We start from the raw sequence: 19,958 nt of genomic DNA on the forward strand, positions 1-19,958 counted from the left end.
TTAATCTTGTTTTCATGCCTGCTAAGACAACATCTGTTATGAAGTCCATGAATCAAGAAGTAATTTGTTTCTTTGGTTTTTTTTGTTTGTTTTTGTTTTTGTTTTTTCCTTGAGACAGAGACTTGCACTGTTGCCCAGGCTGGAGTGCAGTGGTGCGATCTTGGCTCACTGCAAGCTCCACCTCCTGGGCTCACGCCATTCTCCTGCCTCAGCCTCCTGAGTAGCTGGGACTACAGGCACCTGCCACCACGCCCAGCTAATTTTTTGTACTTTTAGTACAGACGGGGTTTCACCATGTTAGCCAGGATGGTCTCAATCTCCTGACCTGATCCGCCCACCTCGGCCTCCCAAAGTGCTGGGATTACAGGCGTGAGCCACCACGCCTGGCCGTAATTTCAGTTTTTAAGCATCATTATTATATAAGAAAAATATTTTGTAAGGCTATAGCTACCATAGACAGTGATTCCTTTGATGTGTCTGAGCTAAATCAATAGAAAACCTTCTAGAAAGGATGCCCCATTCTAGATACCATTAAGAAAATTCATGATTCATAGGACAATGTCAAAATATCAACATAAACAAGAGTTTGAAAGAAGTTGATTCCAACCCTCATGGATGACTTTGAGGGATTCAAGACTTCAGCAGAGAAAGTAACTGTATATGTGATGGAAATAGGAAGAGAAATACAAGTGGAGTCAGAAGATGGGACTGAATTGCTGCAATCTTATGACAAAATTTGAATGGATGTGGAGCTGCTTCTTATGGATGAACAAAGAAAGTGGTTTCTTGACATGGGATCTACTCCTGTGAAGATACTGTGATCATTATTGAATGACAACAAAGGATTTAAAATATTACACGAACTTTGTGATAAAGCAGCAGCAAGGTTTGAGAGGATTGACTCAAATTTTGAAAGCAGTTCCACTGTAAGTAAAATGTTATCAAACAGCATCACATGCTACAGAGAAATCTTTTGTGAAAGGAAGTGTCAATCAATGCAGCAAATGTCATTGTTGTCTTATTTCAGAAAATTGTCACAACCACCCCACCTTCGGCAGCCACCACCCTGATCAATCAGTGGCCATCAACATCAAGACAAGACCCTGCATCTGCAAAAATATTATAACTCAATGAAGGCTCACATTATGGTGTATTTTTAATTAAGATATCCTCATTATTTCTTAAATTTAATGCTATTGCACACTTAATAAACTGTAGTATAGTGTGAACATAACTTTCACATGCACCGAGAAGACAAAAAATTCATTTGACTTGGTTTATTGCAATATTTGCTTTATTGCAGTGGTCTGGAACTGAACTCACAGTATCTTCGAAATATGCCTATAGAGTAAATCCAGTTAACTGTAGAATTTTATTTTGCCAGCTGGTGAAACATCCTTTTGTTTAAACCTTCTCCTATTACAGAGCTCAATCTCTCTTCTCAATCTTTGTTGAATATATATTTGCACAATACCAGATTGAAATTACCCGTAAAATGAGTTCGTCCAGATGCCTATGTGTCTCTGTCTAGCCTATTACCTGGTGGTTAAGAGCATAGACTCTGAACCAAACTTCTGGGGTTTGAATTCCAGTCCTGCCACTTAGTAGCTGTGTGAACTTCTCTGAGCCTGAGATTACTAAAATGATAATAATAATGTCTTCCTTGAAGAGCTGTTGTGAGTTAAACAGGTTAATACATGTAACATGCTAACAGCAGAGACTGTCCTAAATGAAGCCTGTATTTGTCGTTGTTGCTGCTGGTGTTTTGCTGTGAAAAGTGAGTCTGGGTTGCCAGAGAGTCTAGACTAGGAAGCTGAACCAATGTCTCGTTTCCATTTGGACTTACTCAACAATCATACCCACCACAGGAGGCCATAGCTGAAGGCCATCACCCTTGTTGCTTTTCTTGCTTGCCAGGGGCCAAGAACAGGTGAGAGCTGAGAATACATTTTTAGAACACCCACAGCCCTCAAGATCTAACCAGAATATCTGCTTTCTTTCCAAGCTTAATCCTCTGGCCATGATAGGGCCTATGACTCAGGAAAATGTTGGGGAAATGGCTCAAGTACCAACAGGGAAATAAAGACAACTTTCCCTAGTGTCAAACTGAGAAGTGTCTATGTAGAGAAAATTCCATACCCAGATTGGGCTGAGATTCTGATAACAGAGTGGCTCTGCATGTTATACAGCTATCTGCTCCTCCCTATGCCACTGCACATGCCACGGACTGGCCTTTGCCTATCTCCTGTACTAGAAAAATAACTGGTTGGGTGGCCATTCTGCATATAGCTTACCCCAACCAAAAAGAAAAAAAAAAACCTTCCATACTGCAACAGTAACCATTTAGGATTCTTTTTCAATCAACTTTAAAATTGTAAAAATAGTTTGGAAACTATGGGGATATAGAAAGAACAGATTAATAATCATCCCCACATATCCTGCCACCCAGATAGTACTATTGACACCCCTGCTTATTGGTACCAGAGCACACCTTTCATCTTACTGCCTTCAGGCACAAACTCATGCTATATTTGGGCCTTGAAAACCTTCCTCCCTTTTAATTTTAATTAAATAAAAATTTACTGCCTCCAATTAGTCAAATCTCATTGAGGGAAGAAATCAAGACCTATTAAACTGTCTCTGTCACCCAGCTCTAGCACAGACCTGAGTACAGAGCCAAAGAGAAGATATGCTGATTGGTCAACTGGTTGCCATGAATCCCTTCAAAAGCTTCTCTCCAGTAACACACAGTGGACCCATATATGGAAGACACTCATGCTAATTGTTAGTGTTTTGCTGTTGGGGCAAAAAAAATAGAAAAATATAAAGGAACGTGGACATTTCTATGGTTAAGAATGCCAATTAAACACTCTAACCCCACAACCACATCATAAGATGTCACCTAGACATGGGGTTTTTGTCAATATCATCACCTTTGTCATCTTAAATATCATCAACGTAAGGGGACAGCTCTTTAAATAGTAAATATATTTCTAAAATTTTTTTGGGGGGAGGCACAACAAAATCTCATCCATTTATTCATTGACCAGTTATTTATTGAGTGCCAAATTTATGCCAAAACTATTAAGTGATTTCTTAGTCTATTTTCTGCTGCCATGATAGAGTACCAAACACTAGTTAATTTTTTTTATGTCTCACTTGTAAGTGGGAGCTAAACAATGAGAACACACGGATGCAAAGAGGGCAACAACAGACACCAGAGCCTACTTGAGGATGGAGACTGGGAGAAGAGAGAGAATCAAAAAAAGTACCTCTCAGCTACTATACTTATCACCTGGGTGATTAAATAATCTGTACACCAAACCCCCACAACATGCAATTTGGCTATATAACAATCCTGCACATGTACTCCTAAACCTAAAATAAAAGTTAGGAAAAAAAAAGACTGGATAATTTAAACACAATAGTTTATTTGGCTTACAGTTCTGGAGGCTGGGAAGTCCAAGAGCATGGTGCTAGTATCTGGTAAGGGTTATTCTGTGGCAGAAGGCAGAAGGCCAAGTGAATATATGAGACAGAGAGAAAATGGGGACTGAATTTATTCCTTTATCAGGAACCCACTCCTGCAACAACTAGCCCACTCCCATGACAACAGCACTAATCCACTCATGACAGTGGAGCCTTCATGGCCCAATCACCTCTGAAAGGCCCAAATTTTCAACACTGTTACAATGGCAACCAAATTGCAACATGAGTGTTGGAGGGGACATTTAAACTATAGCAGATAAACAAAACAATTTTAGTCTCTATCCTCATGGAGGTAATAAACTCATGGCTAAAGCAGCCAATTATGCAAGAAATTACTACAAAATGTGGACTGTGGGAGTATATAGTAAGATAACCCAAGATAGTCTATGTAGGACTGAAGGGAGCTGGTTAATAAGAGTACCTTCTCAATGAGAACAGCCTACACCACCTCTCTGCCGCCCAAGACCCATCACAGACACGAGGCAGACTTTCACTGCCATTGAGACAAACACTAAGAATGGGTAACATGATGACACAAATGATGCCAAGGACTTCCAAGAATACAGAGCAATAACTCTCATACAGACTTTTTAAAAAATTACTTGGTAGTATCTAGTAAAACTGAGCATATGCACAACTTGTGACCTATTCCCCAAATATAATCCTCCAAAATCCACACGTATATGTTCCAAAGGCATATATAAGAATGGTCATGGCAGAACTACTTGTAAGAAACAAAAAACTGAAACCTAACCAAATGTCCTTTAATCAGAGAATTAAGTGTGGAATGCTTATGCAATTAAATACTATATCACTATGAAAATTGACAAACTATAACTTCACACAATACTATGGATGAGTCTCATAAACATAATGCTGAGCAAAGAAACCAGGTGCAAAAGAGCACTTAGCATATGGTTTCATTTCTATAAAGTTTCAAAACAAGCAAAATTAATCCATACTGTTAAAAATCAGGATAACGGTTACCTTTGGTGTGGATGGGAATAACGGTAACTCGAAAGGGGAGTAAGGAGAGCTTCTAAGATGCTGGTAATCATTTCTCTGTTGATCTGGGTGTTGTTATGTAAGTGTGTTACCTTTTTGAAAAAGCATCAAGCTGTATACAGTGATTGTGTGCTTTGCTTTATGCATGTAATACTTCAATTAAGTTATTTAAAACTCAGGAATTTCTCTGCCAGCAATAGCCAACTAGGTTGTTTTAGCTTCCCAATAAGAACAGCTAAAATATGCGGACAATAAGTTTCTAAACTCCTTTGAAGACCCAGAAGAGGGACTAAGGTAGATTGCTGGATTTAGCAAATAAAAATACAAGACACCCAATTAAATGTAAATTTCAGACAAACAATAACTTTTTAGTATAATTCTCCAATACTACATAGTATATACTTAAACTAAAAATGTATTTGCTGGTTATCCATTGTTTAAATTTAACTGGGCATCTTATATTTTATCTTGCAAGCCTATTCCAAGGCAGTGAAAACAGATGATGTCAAGACCTGGAAACAGAGGGGATTCAAGCAGGGTGGGTCAGGTATTTGGGACATGTATTCCCTGCAGCCATTTGTGAATGCTGAAAGGGAAAGTGGTGGCTAAGAAGCTGAGAGGCCAAATCAAGATTTTAGCATCTCACCAGGAAGGAGTTCAGAGCTTGACAAGAAGGAGTGCAAGAAACACCAGGCCTCAGGTGGATCCCCAAGCACTAATAGTAGAAGAAGTTTGTGCATGGGATGCCTAATCATTCTTGGAACTGTGGTTTGATATCTTTTGTCAGTATGTCAAAATTCAGAGTGATTATTTCTTCATGTACTGCTTATTTCTGTTCTCTCTCTTCTTCTGGGATTCCAAGTATTATTATCTAGATATTAGAACTTTTCACTATAGTCCATATATATTTTGTATTTTTTTTGTATTTTCCGGTTGTTTGTCTTCCCTTGCTTCAATATTTTCTTCTGTCCAATCTGACAGTTACTATTCATCTCTTCTGTTGTGCTCAGTCTGTTATTTAACCTCTCTACTGAGTTCTTAATTTTGGTTATTAATTTTTCAGGTCTAGACTTCCATGTTGTTACCTTTTGGAATTTGTAGATCCCTGTGCAAGTTTTCCACCTTGCCTTTTAATTTATTCAGCATACTAATCATAGATATTTTCAAATCTGTATCTCATAACTATACTAGCTAGATATCCTCTGTTCTGTTTGCATTGCTTGTTTTCTCTTACTTTTTCTAGTCAAATTTTTAAAAATATATTTGGTTTTTTTTTTCGTTAATTGTAGAGCTCTATATGAAAAATTTATAGAAGTCATCTAGTCTCTAAATGTCGATTTTATTTTCTTTCTAGCAAGCATCTAGGCTGGGAGCACTAACACTCCCAGGTAATACTAATCTGATCAGGGGCTAAGATCATTCAAAGCCTGGCTTCAGTCTCTTTGCAGAATTGCAGGCTGCTTTTTTTTTTTTTTTGAGACAGAATCTTGCTCTGTCTCCCAAGCTGGAGTGCAGCGGTGCGATCTTGGCTCACTGCAACCTCTGCTTCCCAGGCTCAAATGATTCTCCTGCCTTAGCCTCCCAAGTAGCTGGGACCACAGGCACACACCACCACACCCAGCTAATTTTTGTGGCTAATTCTTGTGTTTTTAGTAGAAACGGGGTTTCGCCATGTTGCCAAGGCTGGACTCCAACTCCTGCGCTCAAGTGACCCCCTCACCTCCGCCTCCCAAAGTGCTGGGATTACAGGCATAAGCTACTGTGCCCTGCCAGGATGTTCTATTTCTGATTCTCCTCATTCATAGTTTATAGCCCTTCTGGTTCCAACCAAATCCTGGAGTGTTTACCAGATCCCCTCCTTCTTGACAGCCCTAAATTCTAATTTTCGTCCACCCTCCTCCCTGACCCCTATGAATTTTCCGAAAGATATACTCATATTCTCAACTTCCAGCTACAGCTTTTCAGAATTGGCAAATGTATCAAGAGAAAAGTTGTGTTACATTCTAGGCTGTCTCTTGGCTTCTCTGCTTTTTAGAATTTGGTCCCAAAAATCTTCACTGAATTGATAGGTTGATGACATATTTAGACAGATATTTTATTTTGTCTTTTCTAGCTTTTACAGTTATTCTCTGTGGAAATTTTGTATAAAGTAACCTACTTTTCCATTTCCAAAAGCAGGTCTTCTCTTCTTTTACATCTAACGGTATATAAAATGTCCATGAATTCAATTGCTTGAATGTTTACATTCCACAAATGAGTGAAAACATGAGAAGCTTCTCTTTCTGTGCCTTGCTCATTTCACTTAACATAATGTCTTCCAGTTCCAGCTGTGTTGTTGCAAATGACAGGATCTCATTCTTTTTATGGCTGAATAATACTCCCTTGTATATATATGCACCATATTTTCTTTATCCATTCATCTGTTGATGGACACTTAGGTTGCTTCCAAATTTTGGCTATTGTGATTAGTACTGCAATAAACATAAAAGCACCGATATCTCTTCGGCATGCTGATTTCATTTCCTTTGGAGAAATACCAAGCAGTGGGATTGCTGGATCATATGGTAGTTATATCTAGTTTTTTGAGGAGCCTCCATACTGTTCTCCATAGTGGCTGTACGAGTTTACATTCCCACCAGTAGTGTTCCCTTTTCTCCACATCCTCTCCAGCATTCATTATTGCCTGTCTTTTGGATAAAAGTCATTTTTACTGGGGTGAGATTATATCTCATTGCAGTTTTAATTTGCATTTCTCTAACAAGCGCCGATGAGTACAGTTTCATATGCCTGTTTGACATTTGTGTATCCGCTTTTGATAAATGTCTATTCATGTCTTTTGCCCAATTTTAAAAACAGGTTATTAGGCCAGGCATGGTGGCTCACTCCTGTAATCCTAGCACTTTGGGAGGCAAAGGCAGTTGGATCATCTGAGGTCAGGAGTTTGAGACCAGCCTGGCGAATATGGCGAAACCCCATCTCTACTAAAAATACAAAAATTAGCTGTGTGTGTTGGCATGGGCCTGTAATCCCAGCTACTGGGGAGGCTGAGGCGGGAGAATCACTTGAACTGGGAGGCAGAGTTTGCAATGAGCCGAGATCATGCCACTGCACTCCAGCCTGGGTGACAGAGCAAGACTCTATTCCAAAAATAGAAAATAAATAAATGAAATAAAATCAGATTATTAGACTTTTTCCCTATACAGTTGTTTGAGTTCCTTATATATTGTTGTTACTAATCTCTTGTCAGATGGATAGTTTGCAAATATATTCTCCCATTCTGTGGGTTGTCTCTTCACTTCATTGATTGTTCCTTTGCTGTGCAGAAGCTTTTTAATTTGATGTGATCCAATTTGTCCATTTTGCTTTTGTTGCCTGTGCTTTGGGATATTACTCAAGAAATCTTTGCCCAGATCAACATCCTAGAGAGTTTCCCCAATGTTTCCTTATAGTAGCTTCATATTTTGAGGTCTAAGTCCATCAAGTCTTAGTCCATTCTGATTTGATTTTTTATATGGCCATAGATAGGTTGAGTTTCATTCTTCTGCATATGGATATCCAGTTTTTCCAGCACCACTTATTGAAGAGACTGTCCTTTCCTCAATGTATATTCTTGGCACCTTAGTCAAAAATGAGTTTACTGGAGATATATGAATTTATTTCTGGATTTTCTATTTGATTCCATTGGTCTATATGTCTGTTTTTAATGCCAATACCATACGGTTTTGGTTACTATAGCTCTGTAGTATAATTTGAAGTCAGGTAATACGATTCCTCTAGTTTTTTACTTTTTATCTTTTATTTTGGCTTCAGGGGTATATGTGCAGATTTGTTATGTAGGTAAACTCATGCCATAGGGGTTTATTGTACAGATTATTTCATCACCATGGTACTAAGCCTAGCACCCAATAGTTACTTTTTCTGATCCTCTCCCTCCTCCACCCTCGAACCTCAAGTAAGCCCGTGTCTGTTGTTCCCCTCCTTGTGTTCTCATCACTTAGCTCACACTTATAAGTGAGAATGTGTGATATTTGGTTTTCTGTTCCTGCATTAGTTTGCTAAGGATAATGGTCTCCAGCTTTGTTTATGTTCCTGCAAAAGACATAATCTCGTTATTTCTTATAGCTGCATTGTATTCCACGGTGTATATGTACCACATTTTCTTTACCCAATCTGTCATTGATGGGCATTTAGGTTGAATCCATGTCTTTGTTATTATGAATAGTGCTGCAATGAACATATGTATGCATGTGTCTTTATGGTAGAACAATTTATATTCCTTTGGGTATATACCCAGTAATGGGATTGCTATGTTGAATGGTAGTTCTGTTTTTAGCTCTTTTAGGAATTACTGCACTGTTATCCGCAATGGTTAAACTAACTCACACTCCCATAACAGAGTATAAGCATTTTTTTTTTCTCCACAACTTTGCCAGCATCTGTTATTTTTTGGCTTTTTAATAGTAGCCATTCTGACTGGTGTGAGATGACATCTCATTGTGGTTTTGATTTGTGTTTCTATAATGGTCAATGATACTGAACTTTTTTTTAATATGATTGCTGGCTGCACGTATGTAATTTTTTGAAAAGTGTCTGTTCATTTACTTTGCCCACTTTTTAATGGGGTTGCTTTTTTCTTGTAAATTTGTTTAAGTTTCTTATAGATGCTGGATATTAGATCTTTGTCAGATGCTTAATTTGTAAAAATTTTCTCCCATTTTGTAGGTTGTCTGTTTACTCTGTTATAGTTTCTTTTACTGTTCAGAAGCTCTTAAATTTAATTAGATCCCATTTGTCAATTTTTGCTTTTGTTGTGATTATTTTTGGCATCTTTATCATGAAATCTTTGCCCATTCCTATGTCCAGAATGGTATTGCCTAAGTTGTCTTCCAAGGTTTTTATAGTTTTAGATTTTACACTTAAGTCTTTCATCCATCTTGAGTTGAATTTTGTATATGGTGTAAGGAAGGGGTCCAGTTTCTGTCTTCTGTTTATGATTAGACAATTATCTCAGCACAATTTATTGAATAAATAGTTCTTTCCCCATTGCTTATTTCTGTCAATTTTATTGAAGATCAGATGGCTATAAGTGTGCAGCCGTATTCCTGGGCTCTCTACTCTGTTCCATTTTTCTATGTGTCTGGTTTTGTACCGGTAATATGCTGTTTTGATTACTGTAGCTCTGTAGTATAGTTTGAAATTGGGTAATGTGATACCTGCAGCTTTGTTCTTTTTGCTTAGCATTGCCTTGGGTATTTGGGCTCTTTTTTGGCTCCATTTAAATTTTAAAATAGTTTTTTCTAGTTCGTGAAGAATGTCATTTGTAGTTTGACACTTGATTTGTAAGTATTTTGTTGAGAATTTTTGCACCAATGTTTATCAAGGTTATTGGCCTGCATTTTTCTTTTTTGTTGTGCCTCTGCCAGGTTTTTTGGTATCAGGATGATGCTGGCCTCACAGAATGAGTTGGGGAGTCATCCCTCCTCCTCAATATTTTGGAACAGTTTCAGTAGGGATAGTACCAGCTCTTCTTTGTACTTCTGGTAGGATTCAGCTGTGAATCCACCTGGTCCTGGGCTTTTTTTTTTTTTTTTTTTTTGGTTGGTAGCCTGCTTATTACTTATTCAATTTTGGAATTCTTCATTGGTCTGTTCATGGAATCCATTCTTCCTGGTTCAGTCTTAGGAGACTGTATGTGTCCAAGAATTTATCCACCTCTTCCAGGTTTTCTAGTTTGTGTGCATAGAGGTGTTCATTGTAGCCTCTGATGGTTGTTTATATTTCTGTAGGGTCAGTGGTAACCTCCCCTGTTGTTTCTGATTGTGTTTATTTGGATCTTCTCTCTTTTCTTCTTTATTAGTCTAGCTAGTTGTCTATCTATTTTATTAATTTTTTTCAAAAAACCAACTGCTGAATTTGTTGATCTTTTGAATGGCTTTTTTGTGTGTGTCTTGATTGCCTTCAGTTTAGTTCTGATTCTGATTATTTCTTGTCTTCTGATAGCTTTGGGATTGGTTTCCTCTTGGTTCTCTCAGGTTTTTGTTTTGTTTTGTTTTTCTCCTCAGGATGGATTTGGCTACTCCGGGTTTTGTGTGGTTTCACATAAATTTTAGGATTGTCTTTTCCATTTTTGTGAGGAATGTCAATGGTATTTTCATAAAGATTGCACTGAATCAGTAGATTGCTTGGGGTAGGTTTGGAAAGTTCTTTGTATTACCTCTTTGAATAAGCTTTCTATCCCAATCTCTCTTCTCTTCTCTCCTCTCTCTCTCTCTCTCTTTCTCTCTCTCTCTCTCTCTCTTCCTTTTTAAGGCCAATAAACCTTAGATTTTCCCTTTTGAGGCTGTTTTGTAGATCTTGTAGGCATGCTTCATTCATTTTTATTTTTTTTTTGTCTCTCTGACTGTGTATTTTCAAACAGCCCATCTTCAAGCTCACTAATTCTTTCTTCTGCTTTACTGATTCTGCTGTTGAGAGACTCTGATGCATTCTTCAGTAAGCCAATTGAGTTTTTCAGCTCTGGAATTTCTGCTTGATTTTTAAAATTAGTTCAATCTCTTTGTTAAATTTATCTGATAGGATTCTGAATTCCTTCTCTGTGTTATCTTAAATTTTGTTGAGCTTCCTCAAAACAGGTACTTTGAATTCTCTGTGTGAAAGGTCACATATTGCTGTCACTCCAGGACTGGTCACTGGTGCCTTCTTTAGTTCATGTCGTGAGGTCATATTTTCCTGGATGGTTTTAATGCTTGTGGATGTTTATTCACGTCTGATCACCGAAGAGTTAGGTATTTATTGTAGACTTTGCAGTCTGGGCTTTTGAAGACAGACAGGACATCACCCTGTCCTTGGGAAAGTTTCCAAATTTCCAAAGATAATTGTGTGTTGTGATCTAAATCTTTAGTCACTGCAGCAGTATCTGCATTAGAGAGTACCCCAAGCCCCATAATGCTATGACTTTTGCAGAGTCATAGAGGTACCGTTTTGGTGGTCTTGGGTAAGATCTATGAAAATTCCGATTACCAGGCAGAGACTCTTGTTCTCTTTCTTTTACTTTCCCCAAGACAAACAGAATCTCTCTGTGCTGAGCTGCCTGGAGCTATGGGAGGAGTGACACAAGCACCGCTGCGGTCACCACCACTGGGACTGTGCTGGGTCAGACTCAAGTTCAGCACAGCACTGGGTCTTACCCAAGGCCTTCAGTGACCATTGCCTGGCTACTGTTGATGTTCACTCAAGGCCCAAGGGCTCTTCAGTAAGCATGTGGTGAATCCAACTGGGCTTGTGTCCTACCCTTCAGGGCAGTGAGCTCTACCCCAGCCCAGGGCAGGCCCCAGGATGCTATGCAGGAGCCAGAGACTAGAGTTGGTAATCTTAGGAAGCTACTTGGTCCTCTATTTTACTGTGGATAGCTGGCACCAAAGCCACTAAAGTCCTTCCCACTCTTTTTATTCTTTTCCTTATGCAGAAAGAGCCTCTCCCTATGGCCACCGCCACTCTAGGCCCCCAGTGCGTACTGCCTGGCTACCACTGATGTTCACTCAAGGACCAAGGGCTTTTCAGTCAGCTTGTGGTAAATGCTGCCAGGCCTGGGTCTCTCCCTCCAGGGCAATGGGCTCCTCTCTGGCCCAGGGTAGGTCCAGAAATGCTGTCCAGGAGCCAAGATCTGGAATCAGGGACCCTGGGAGCCTGCTTGGTGCTTATCCCACCGTGGTCAAGCCAGTGCCCAAGCTGCAGGACAAAGTTCCCTTTACTCTTTCCTCTCCTTTCCTAGAGCAGAAAGAGTCTTCTCCCATAGCCACCACAGCTGAGAAGGCACTGGGTCACCCCTGAAGCCAGCACAGCCCTGGGTCTTACCCAAAACCTGAGGTGAAAACTGTCTGGTTACCACGGATGATTATTCAAGGCCCAAGGGCTCTTTAGTCAGCAGGTGATGAATCCTGCCAGGACTGGGTCCTTTCTTTCAAGGCAGTGGGTTCCCTTCTGGCCCAGGCTGTGTCTAGAATTGTCAACTGGGAGCTAGGGCCGGGAATGGGGGCCTTAGGCCACTGCATGGTGCCCTATTATACTGTGGCTGAGCTGCTATCCAAGTTGCAAGGCTAAGTACTCTTTACTCTCTTCTGTCCTCTCCTCAAGTGTCAGGAAGGAGTCTTTCCCAGGGCGGTAAGCTGTGCTGCCTAGGGTTGGGGAAGAAGTAAGACAAGCACTCCCTTGGCTGCCCTGGCTGGTGTCTCACTAGGTCATGTGCACCCCAAGTCCACTGGCTCCGAGCCCAGCAGAGCACCAGGACTTGCTCAGGAATTTATGTCCTTGTGGCCTAGACTGCCTTTCAAGTTTATTTAGAATCCCAGAACACTTAGTCCATGGTGATGGGGCTAGCCAGAACTCAGATTTCAACTCCTGGCATGGGCAATTCCTCTCTGGCTGGGGCTGGTCTAAGTGGTCTCTCCATGGGCATTAGCTGAATTCTACCCCATGCTTCTTTTTACTGTGACAAGGCTGCGCTGAGTTTCAATGCAAAGTCCCACAATCACGGCACTCTCTTTCTTTGAAGCACACACTAGCTCTCACCATGCCATGCAGCTGCTGCCATGGGATGAGGAAGAAGTGGTGTCAGCAATTCAAGACTGTGTTTCCTATCCTGTTCAGTGCCTTTTTCCTTGACATGATGTAAAAACCAGGTACTCTGATCGCTCACCTAATTTTTGGTTCATATGAAGGTGGTTTCTTGTGTGGATAGTTGTTCAATTTGGTGTTCTTGCAGGGGGGAAATTGCTGGAGGCTTCTATTTGACTACCTTGCTCCACCTCTCCCCACTGTCCTGGTTACTATATCATTAATTGATACTTATATTCCATACCATCAGCTTAATCCCTATTTTATGGATAAGGAAATTGAGGCATTGGGAAGTTAAGTAATTTACAGAGAGTAAATTTACAGAACGTAATAGAGAAAGCCCAGCCCCACATATTTGCCTCAGATCCTATCTAGCTCTTCCCCACACCCTTCACCCCTAACTCCTTCCCCCTCCCCATGCCTTTAATATGCAGTCAGCTCAACTATGACCCACATCTGCTACAGAAGACAGATGTTCTCAGGGAAGTCCAATCTCACTCCATAGATTTCCTCATGTGGTTGAGAAAGCATACAGAAATTGTTCAGTTACATCCAGGCAACTCTTTCTCTGACACTTATTTTCTCATCAAGTTGAATCCGTAAGACCCCACTCCTAGGAAATGGAACAAAGAAGCAGTGTATTCCTGTGTTCATGTGAGGGAACTCTGAAGAAACAGGGTCTTGACATCTTTAGGAATCCACACTTTTCTTGAGGGGGTTCAGATTACATGATTTCTTTCAGGCTCCTCTCCTAGAGCCTCAAATTAGATTTCAGCCTCCTTAGGCCTCTCTGTCTCTCACCTGCTAGGTCCCTGTGAATATCCCAATGAGGAGGTTCCTTGGCTCACTACAGATGCTCCCCCTTGGCCCCACTCCTGGGCCAGAACAGGATATCTCGTCAGATCCCCTGATTCTATTCTAGGCTGGATTCTCCACAGCATTGCCCAAGCACAGAGCAAGGAGGAGGCTCTTTGATGAGGTGGAGGGGACATGCTCAGCCCTGAGATCCAAATCCCTGCTGAGCCTTGAGTCTCATCTGGGGAGCATGGAAATGCAGTAGTCATAAGCAGAACAGAGCATGTTAGTGGGGCAAGGGTACTTAGCTGTCAGAAGCCAGACATGGGCCAAGAGCAAGAACATGTTTCATGGGAATTCCTGACATTAGCCAAGCCCTTGGCCTCTGTGACTCTTCTTTTTTCAGTCTCCAAGTTCTCACTGATTTTCTGTTCCCAGATATGGCCGCTATCCTCTCAGAGCTGTGAGTTTAATTCAGCAAAGATTAATTAAACACCTTCCATAAAGACAATTCTCAGTTCACCATTGCTTAGGAATTCAACGATGATAACATAAGGATCTCCCCAAGTTGTTCAAAGTTCAGTGGAATATTTGAAAACCATCTTATAATAATTAGAAAAGAAAAAGAAAGAAAGAAGGAAAGGGGGAGGGAAGAAAAAATGAAGGAAGGAAGGAAAGAACAAAGGAAGGAAGGGACACTTGCACAGGTTTGAAGTTTGAATTACTGTTTTCCAATGAGATAGTCAAGACACTGAATCATCTAAAAATGGCCTTGGTGATGTCTTCTGTGGTTCCCTCACTCCGTTTGACAGGAATAGTCATAATGGAGCATCAGTATGTGTATGGATATGTGGTGAATCTGTGTAGATGGGTGTGCTCAGAGCAGAAGGATGAAAAGTCTCTAGCCATGTGTCCCATAATGCCCAGGGACAATCACTGTTGTACCATAAATTGGGAACTACTAGGAACACTGTTGACAAGGTGGTCACTGCTTCCATGAATCTTCATATCAGTGGTTTAAAGTTTTAGATACTTTTGTACCCACCCACCACTCTTAGCTGATTGGGGCTGCAGTGACAACAGAAACATCATGTGTGATATTCACTGGCTTTGTTTGGTCTCATAGACCAAATTGGTTCTTGGTTAGTGGTGCAAAGGAAGGGAGGGAAGAGGAAGGGAGGGAGGGAAGGAGGAAGAAAGAAGAAAAGAATAGAGGTAAAGAGGGAGGGATGGAAGGAAGGAGGAGAATACAAGAAAATAATCAGAGTGTGATTCAGAAGTTTCCCTCCAGGACTTTCTTGACCAGTAGATCATAAGCCTCCACCCCCATTTCTTCAAACATCCTGAAGCTATATCCACTTCAAGGTCCTGCTGTGATCTCAACCTCAAAATTCTCTAAAGAAAGCTTTCTATGCTCCTAATCATTAGGAGAGTTAATAACATAATCTTGGCTAATTCATATCCTCCATCTTGCACAGACAATGAGTTACTAAGTCTTGAATATGCTTTTCTACAAATCCATTCTGTTCTGTCAGTCCCCTGGCCAGCAACTGATCTCCCTTCCTCCTGCCCTCTTTCAAATAAGTTAAAGGAGAGGGTGTGACTAGATGTTTCCTAAGAAGGGACAGACACATGGATACCTGGAGTCCTATAATCTCTAATCCAATGATGGGCTTCTTGGGAATCCCCAGGCTGCTCAGTGGGGACTAAGCCTGAGGAAAGGGTGTTCCTTGGCAAAGCTTCATCTCCTCATTGGCAGCAGAAAGCAACAACTTGGGAGTTTCCATGGGGCCACCACAGGAGGAATGAGCAAGCACAGGATGCCAGGAAGAGCCTTTACCTGCCCTGCAAGTGTAAGAGGCTTGACCTGCTCCACCGATAGCCATATCACACCTCAGAGCCCAGCCCTGGGATCTCCCAGGAAAGGGAGCTTCATCACAAGCCTTTCCTCCAGTCTGCCTCCACAGGTAGGAGTTCTTGTCTGAAACTAGGGAAGTTTCTCTGTGGCAGGATTCATAAGTCTTAGAAGAAAAGGTGAAAATGATGGAACAAGAAAAAAAAAAGGAAAGAGATTGGAGAATAAAGAGAAGTCCAGACAGAGAAGGAACCAGCCCTGGAATTGTATAGCCTTAAAGGCCAAGGCAAAGTGACTCTCAGCCCAGCCACTGTTCAGCCTCCCTTGGCTGAGTTTCTGCAAGTAGCCGAGAGCTTGGCCAGGGCCATGTATATCTATGAATACATGTATATGGCCACCTATCTATACTTATCTAGAGAAAAAGAAATCTTCTTAAAGAAATTAATCTGGGTAAAAAATTTTCTTTCTGAAACTTGTTTATTTTACCTATATATTGTCTACATAATGTGATTTTAATTTCAAAAGGAAACATTTTTTATTATTATTTGATGCATCTGAATAGGTGCTAAATAGATCCTGCTGAGATAAGCTGCCAATAAAGCCATCAGCCATGCCAAACACCTATCAAGTGCTTCACTCCTAAGTAATTCACCAAGTGCGTTCTAAAGTGACTACCTTTGACCAGCTCCAAGTCCTCTTCCAGGCTCATCTCACCATGGCTCCAGCTCTAGGAGCAGCTCAGATGCCTGAGCTGATCCCACCAGTGTTACCACCTATGGTCATGGTATTGCAGTGGTCAGTGGTGGGAGCTTCCGTTGCTGCCACAGGTCAGTAGGACTGCTGCTGATCTGGGCCTGGCGGTCTCAGAAGAAGAGCATTAGGTGAACCAACAGTTCAAGAGGTAAGTACTTTCCCTGCTCTGAAGGTATCACAGCCCATTCTCCTCAACCTTTTGGGCTATGTCTGGAAAAGGCATTTGGTTCAGACAAGGATTAAGTCTGCAGGAGGCCCAGATTTCACTAACAGCATGCTTCCCTCAAGGTGACCCCTCCTGTCCTTCTCTCACACCTATTCCACCAGCAAAATCAGTGCAGCAGTGCGAAGAGATCTATGTTTCCTTTACGCTCTTCTCATTCACACCACCCAGTGTGGCATTTCAAAAGTGCCCATTCACATCCTTTGCAATTGTCTCTTTTTATTATTATATCCTCTGAGGGAAGGAAGTAGGAGTACTTAAGGATATAAGGGCAAAGTTACTTCCAGCATAGCTCTGACACTAAAACTTAACAAAGCCTTGAGGACCCCATTCAACATGTTCCTAAAAACGTGCTTCTGGCACACCTGTCCTAGCCTTTCACCAGCTTTCCACCAGGAATTCCCACTCTTCCATTCATAATTCTGCAGAACTCTTTTTTTTTTTTTTGAGACAGTCTTGCTCTGTCACCCAAGCTGCAGTGCAGTTGCGCGATCTCAGCTCATTGCAACCTCCGCCTCCCCAGCTCAAGCGATTCTCCTGCCTCAGCCTCCCGAGTAGCTAGGATTACAGATGCCCACCACCACACCCAGCTAATTTTTGTATTTTTAGTAGAGACGGGGTTTTGCCGTGTTGGACAGGCTGGTCTTGAACTCCTGACCTCATAGAACTCTTAAAAGAATGCACGATATTGCAATTGTTCAAAGTAGAGTGATAGGCAAAGGGGAAGAAGGAACTAATATCCTCTAGCAGTGTATTTTGTACCAAAGAACAAGCATCTTCAGGCTTTCATATACTCAGATCAAAATAACATTTTGCTTAAAATTACAATATAATTTAAATTCATGATTATTAGAAACTTAATATTGTCTCAATTGTGATTATTTTCCTTGGAAGAATATATAGTATAATAAAGATTATTTTAAAATTCATTACAGTGGTTTTTATTTAGAGGCTATGGCATATTGTATTGTATTATTAGAGATGAATTCACTGATAAATTTATCACTGATATAACTAAAACCAAATAGTAAATAACATTCCATTTATATGAATTCATCATACACAAACTTCAAGCATTATCACAGGTATTCATTAAGTGAAATGCATACAACCCCATCAACCTCATCATTATCAACAAATTCAAAGAAATTTTAATAAATTACTAACATAATATATAGGATTAAATTCAGCCTTACACATTTCACATACAGCCAAAAACGGATGCCCCTTTTTTCCCATTAAGTGTGATTTCTGTTGACCCCACAGATGGAGGTCACATTTTTATACCATCTGCACCTCCCTCCACTCTACCCCTCTCCCCTCACAGTGCCCAATGTCACCTGTAAGATGCCATGATATTCCCTGAGGACACTACCTCTCAAGCCATGGCCCCAGGCCATTCTTCCACCCCTTACTCAACCCAGGTCCAGTGAGCTCAGTGCAGCCAACATCTCAGGACACAGGGGCTGATTCCATCACCCATGTAAAGGAATCCACAAAGCAATGGGGACTGACACCCAAAGGCAGTGACCCCAGCCTGCCATGTTTGTGCACACTTGTGCTGCATCGCTTAGCACATAGGATGTGATTTAATTGCTCAGTTGTCCATCTGGCCTTCTGAAAAGCTGTGAGCTAGTCAAGGGGAGAAATGTGTTCTGTTTGTCCCCATATTACCAGGCCCCACAAAGGACGTACCCTGGCTTCAGAGCATGTGAGCTGAATGAAGAAAAAAAAGTGGAACAGCAGCCAGAAGGCCTGAACGGTGGATAATTGGCCCGTCATCGAGATTTCCTGCTTCCCTTTTGTCATTCCTCAAAATATGCGCTTTAAGAATATGCTGAAAGCCTGGTCCTTGGGAGTGTGTGGTGCTTTCCCTCCCTTTGGGGAGCAAAGGAAGACACATAGTTGGGCTGTGCATCATAATACCCAGGATAAAAGGGCTGAGGCCCTGGGTTCCTCAGTCCACAATCACCTCAGGAAGAACCTTCTTCTGCCTCCACCAAACCAGGTGAGCGTCCAGCTGGCGAGAGGACCTGGGCTGAAAGGGCTGCGCAAACACGTCTGTGCTTCAACAAGGAGAGGGGAGGAGGCAGACAGGGTGGAGGCGGCAGAGAGGCTGTGGTGGGTGGCCGGCTGGGGTTGGGATGGGAGATGGGCGGGATAGTGAGGAAGACAGACAAGTCTGCGAGCCACTTCAGGGGCTCCGCGATGCTGCGACCTCTGAACCCCCTTTTCCTCATGTGCGCAGAGATGCGTTGCCTCCTCACACCCTGCGCTCACAGGCGTCCAGAGAGGACGTCCAGAGAGGACCCACCCTGGAGGGTCATGGGCGTTGTGTTCACGGGACGCCTGCAGGGGGCGCTGTTCGCATCGGGTCCGGAGGTGTGACAGGCCCCGCACAGCGTGCGCAGGAGCCCCAGAGGCCCACCCAGGAGTGTCAGCTGCCTCCCAGGCAGGGGAGAGGGCCGGAGGAAGGGGCAGTATCAGGCCGGTTTAACTTCAGATCCGTTTGCATTCCCCTTCCCCAGGTCTTAGCTGGAGGGCAGACTGAGTTTAGGGGAAGGGATCCACAATTAAACCAAAGCATGAGGAGGCCCTGGCCTGAAACCTGCATTGACACGTATTTTGCTTTGCTTTTATTTTGCCCAGGCTCCCTGACCTCCTGCCTAGATGTCCTGCCAGCAGAACCAGCAGCAGTGCCAGCCTCCGCCCAAGTGCCCTGCAAAGAGCCCAGCACAGTGTCTGCCTCCAGCTTCCTCCAGCTGTGCCCCAAGCTCTGGGGGCTGTGGGCCCAGCTCCGAGGGCAGCTGCTGCCTGAGTCACCACAGATGCCACAGGTCTCACCGTTGCCGGCGCCAGAACTCCAACTCCTGTGACAGGGGAAGTGGTCAGCAAGGCGGGGGCTCCAGCTGTGGCCACAGTTCTGCGGGCTGCTGCTGACCTGAGCCACGAGATTAAGTAAAAATATTTGAGAAAAGAAAGTGCCAAAATGACTGGAACCAGCCCTAGCCTGGTGCTTCTTTGCTCCTCTCCCCTCTTTCCTACTGAGATGTTCCTTGATGAGTTTCAAGTACTCCCCCAGGGGATTTATCCTGCTGGTCTTAGTGTTTTCCCTCCTTCTTTAATATCCCTGTGCTGTGAAGAATAAAGCTGTGCTTTCTCGTTGCACGCTCTGTCCAGTGCGTTCCTGTCTTTGCCCTATGGGGGCTGCCCCACATTGGGTAC

The 19,958-nt window shown here is 42.1% G+C and overlaps 1 protein-coding gene across 1 annotated transcript; it reads left to right on the plus strand.

Moving 5' to 3' along the window:
• The first annotated feature begins 19,403 nt into the window (after positions 1–19,403).
• LCE3A (late cornified envelope 3A) lies at positions 19,404–19,673 on the plus strand. The gene has a single exon (XM_004026690.1). The coding sequence runs from the start codon at positions 19,404–19,406 to the stop codon at positions 19,671–19,673; it is 270 nt and encodes an 89-aa protein (XP_004026739.1).
• Positions 19,674–19,958: the final 285 nt, after the last annotated feature.

The sequence above is a fragment of the Gorilla gorilla genome, chromosome 1 (genome assembly GCF_029281585.2).
Source record: "Gorilla gorilla gorilla isolate KB3781 chromosome 1, NHGRI_mGorGor1-v2.1_pri, whole genome shotgun sequence".
NCBI lineage: Eukaryota > Metazoa > Chordata > Mammalia > Primates > Hominidae > Gorilla > Gorilla gorilla.

Coding starts and splice junctions, on each gene's coding strand:
- LCE3A (XM_004026690.1), top strand. CDS start 19,404: ATGTCCTGCCAGCAGAACCAGCAGCAGTGCCAGCCTCCGCCCAAGTGC.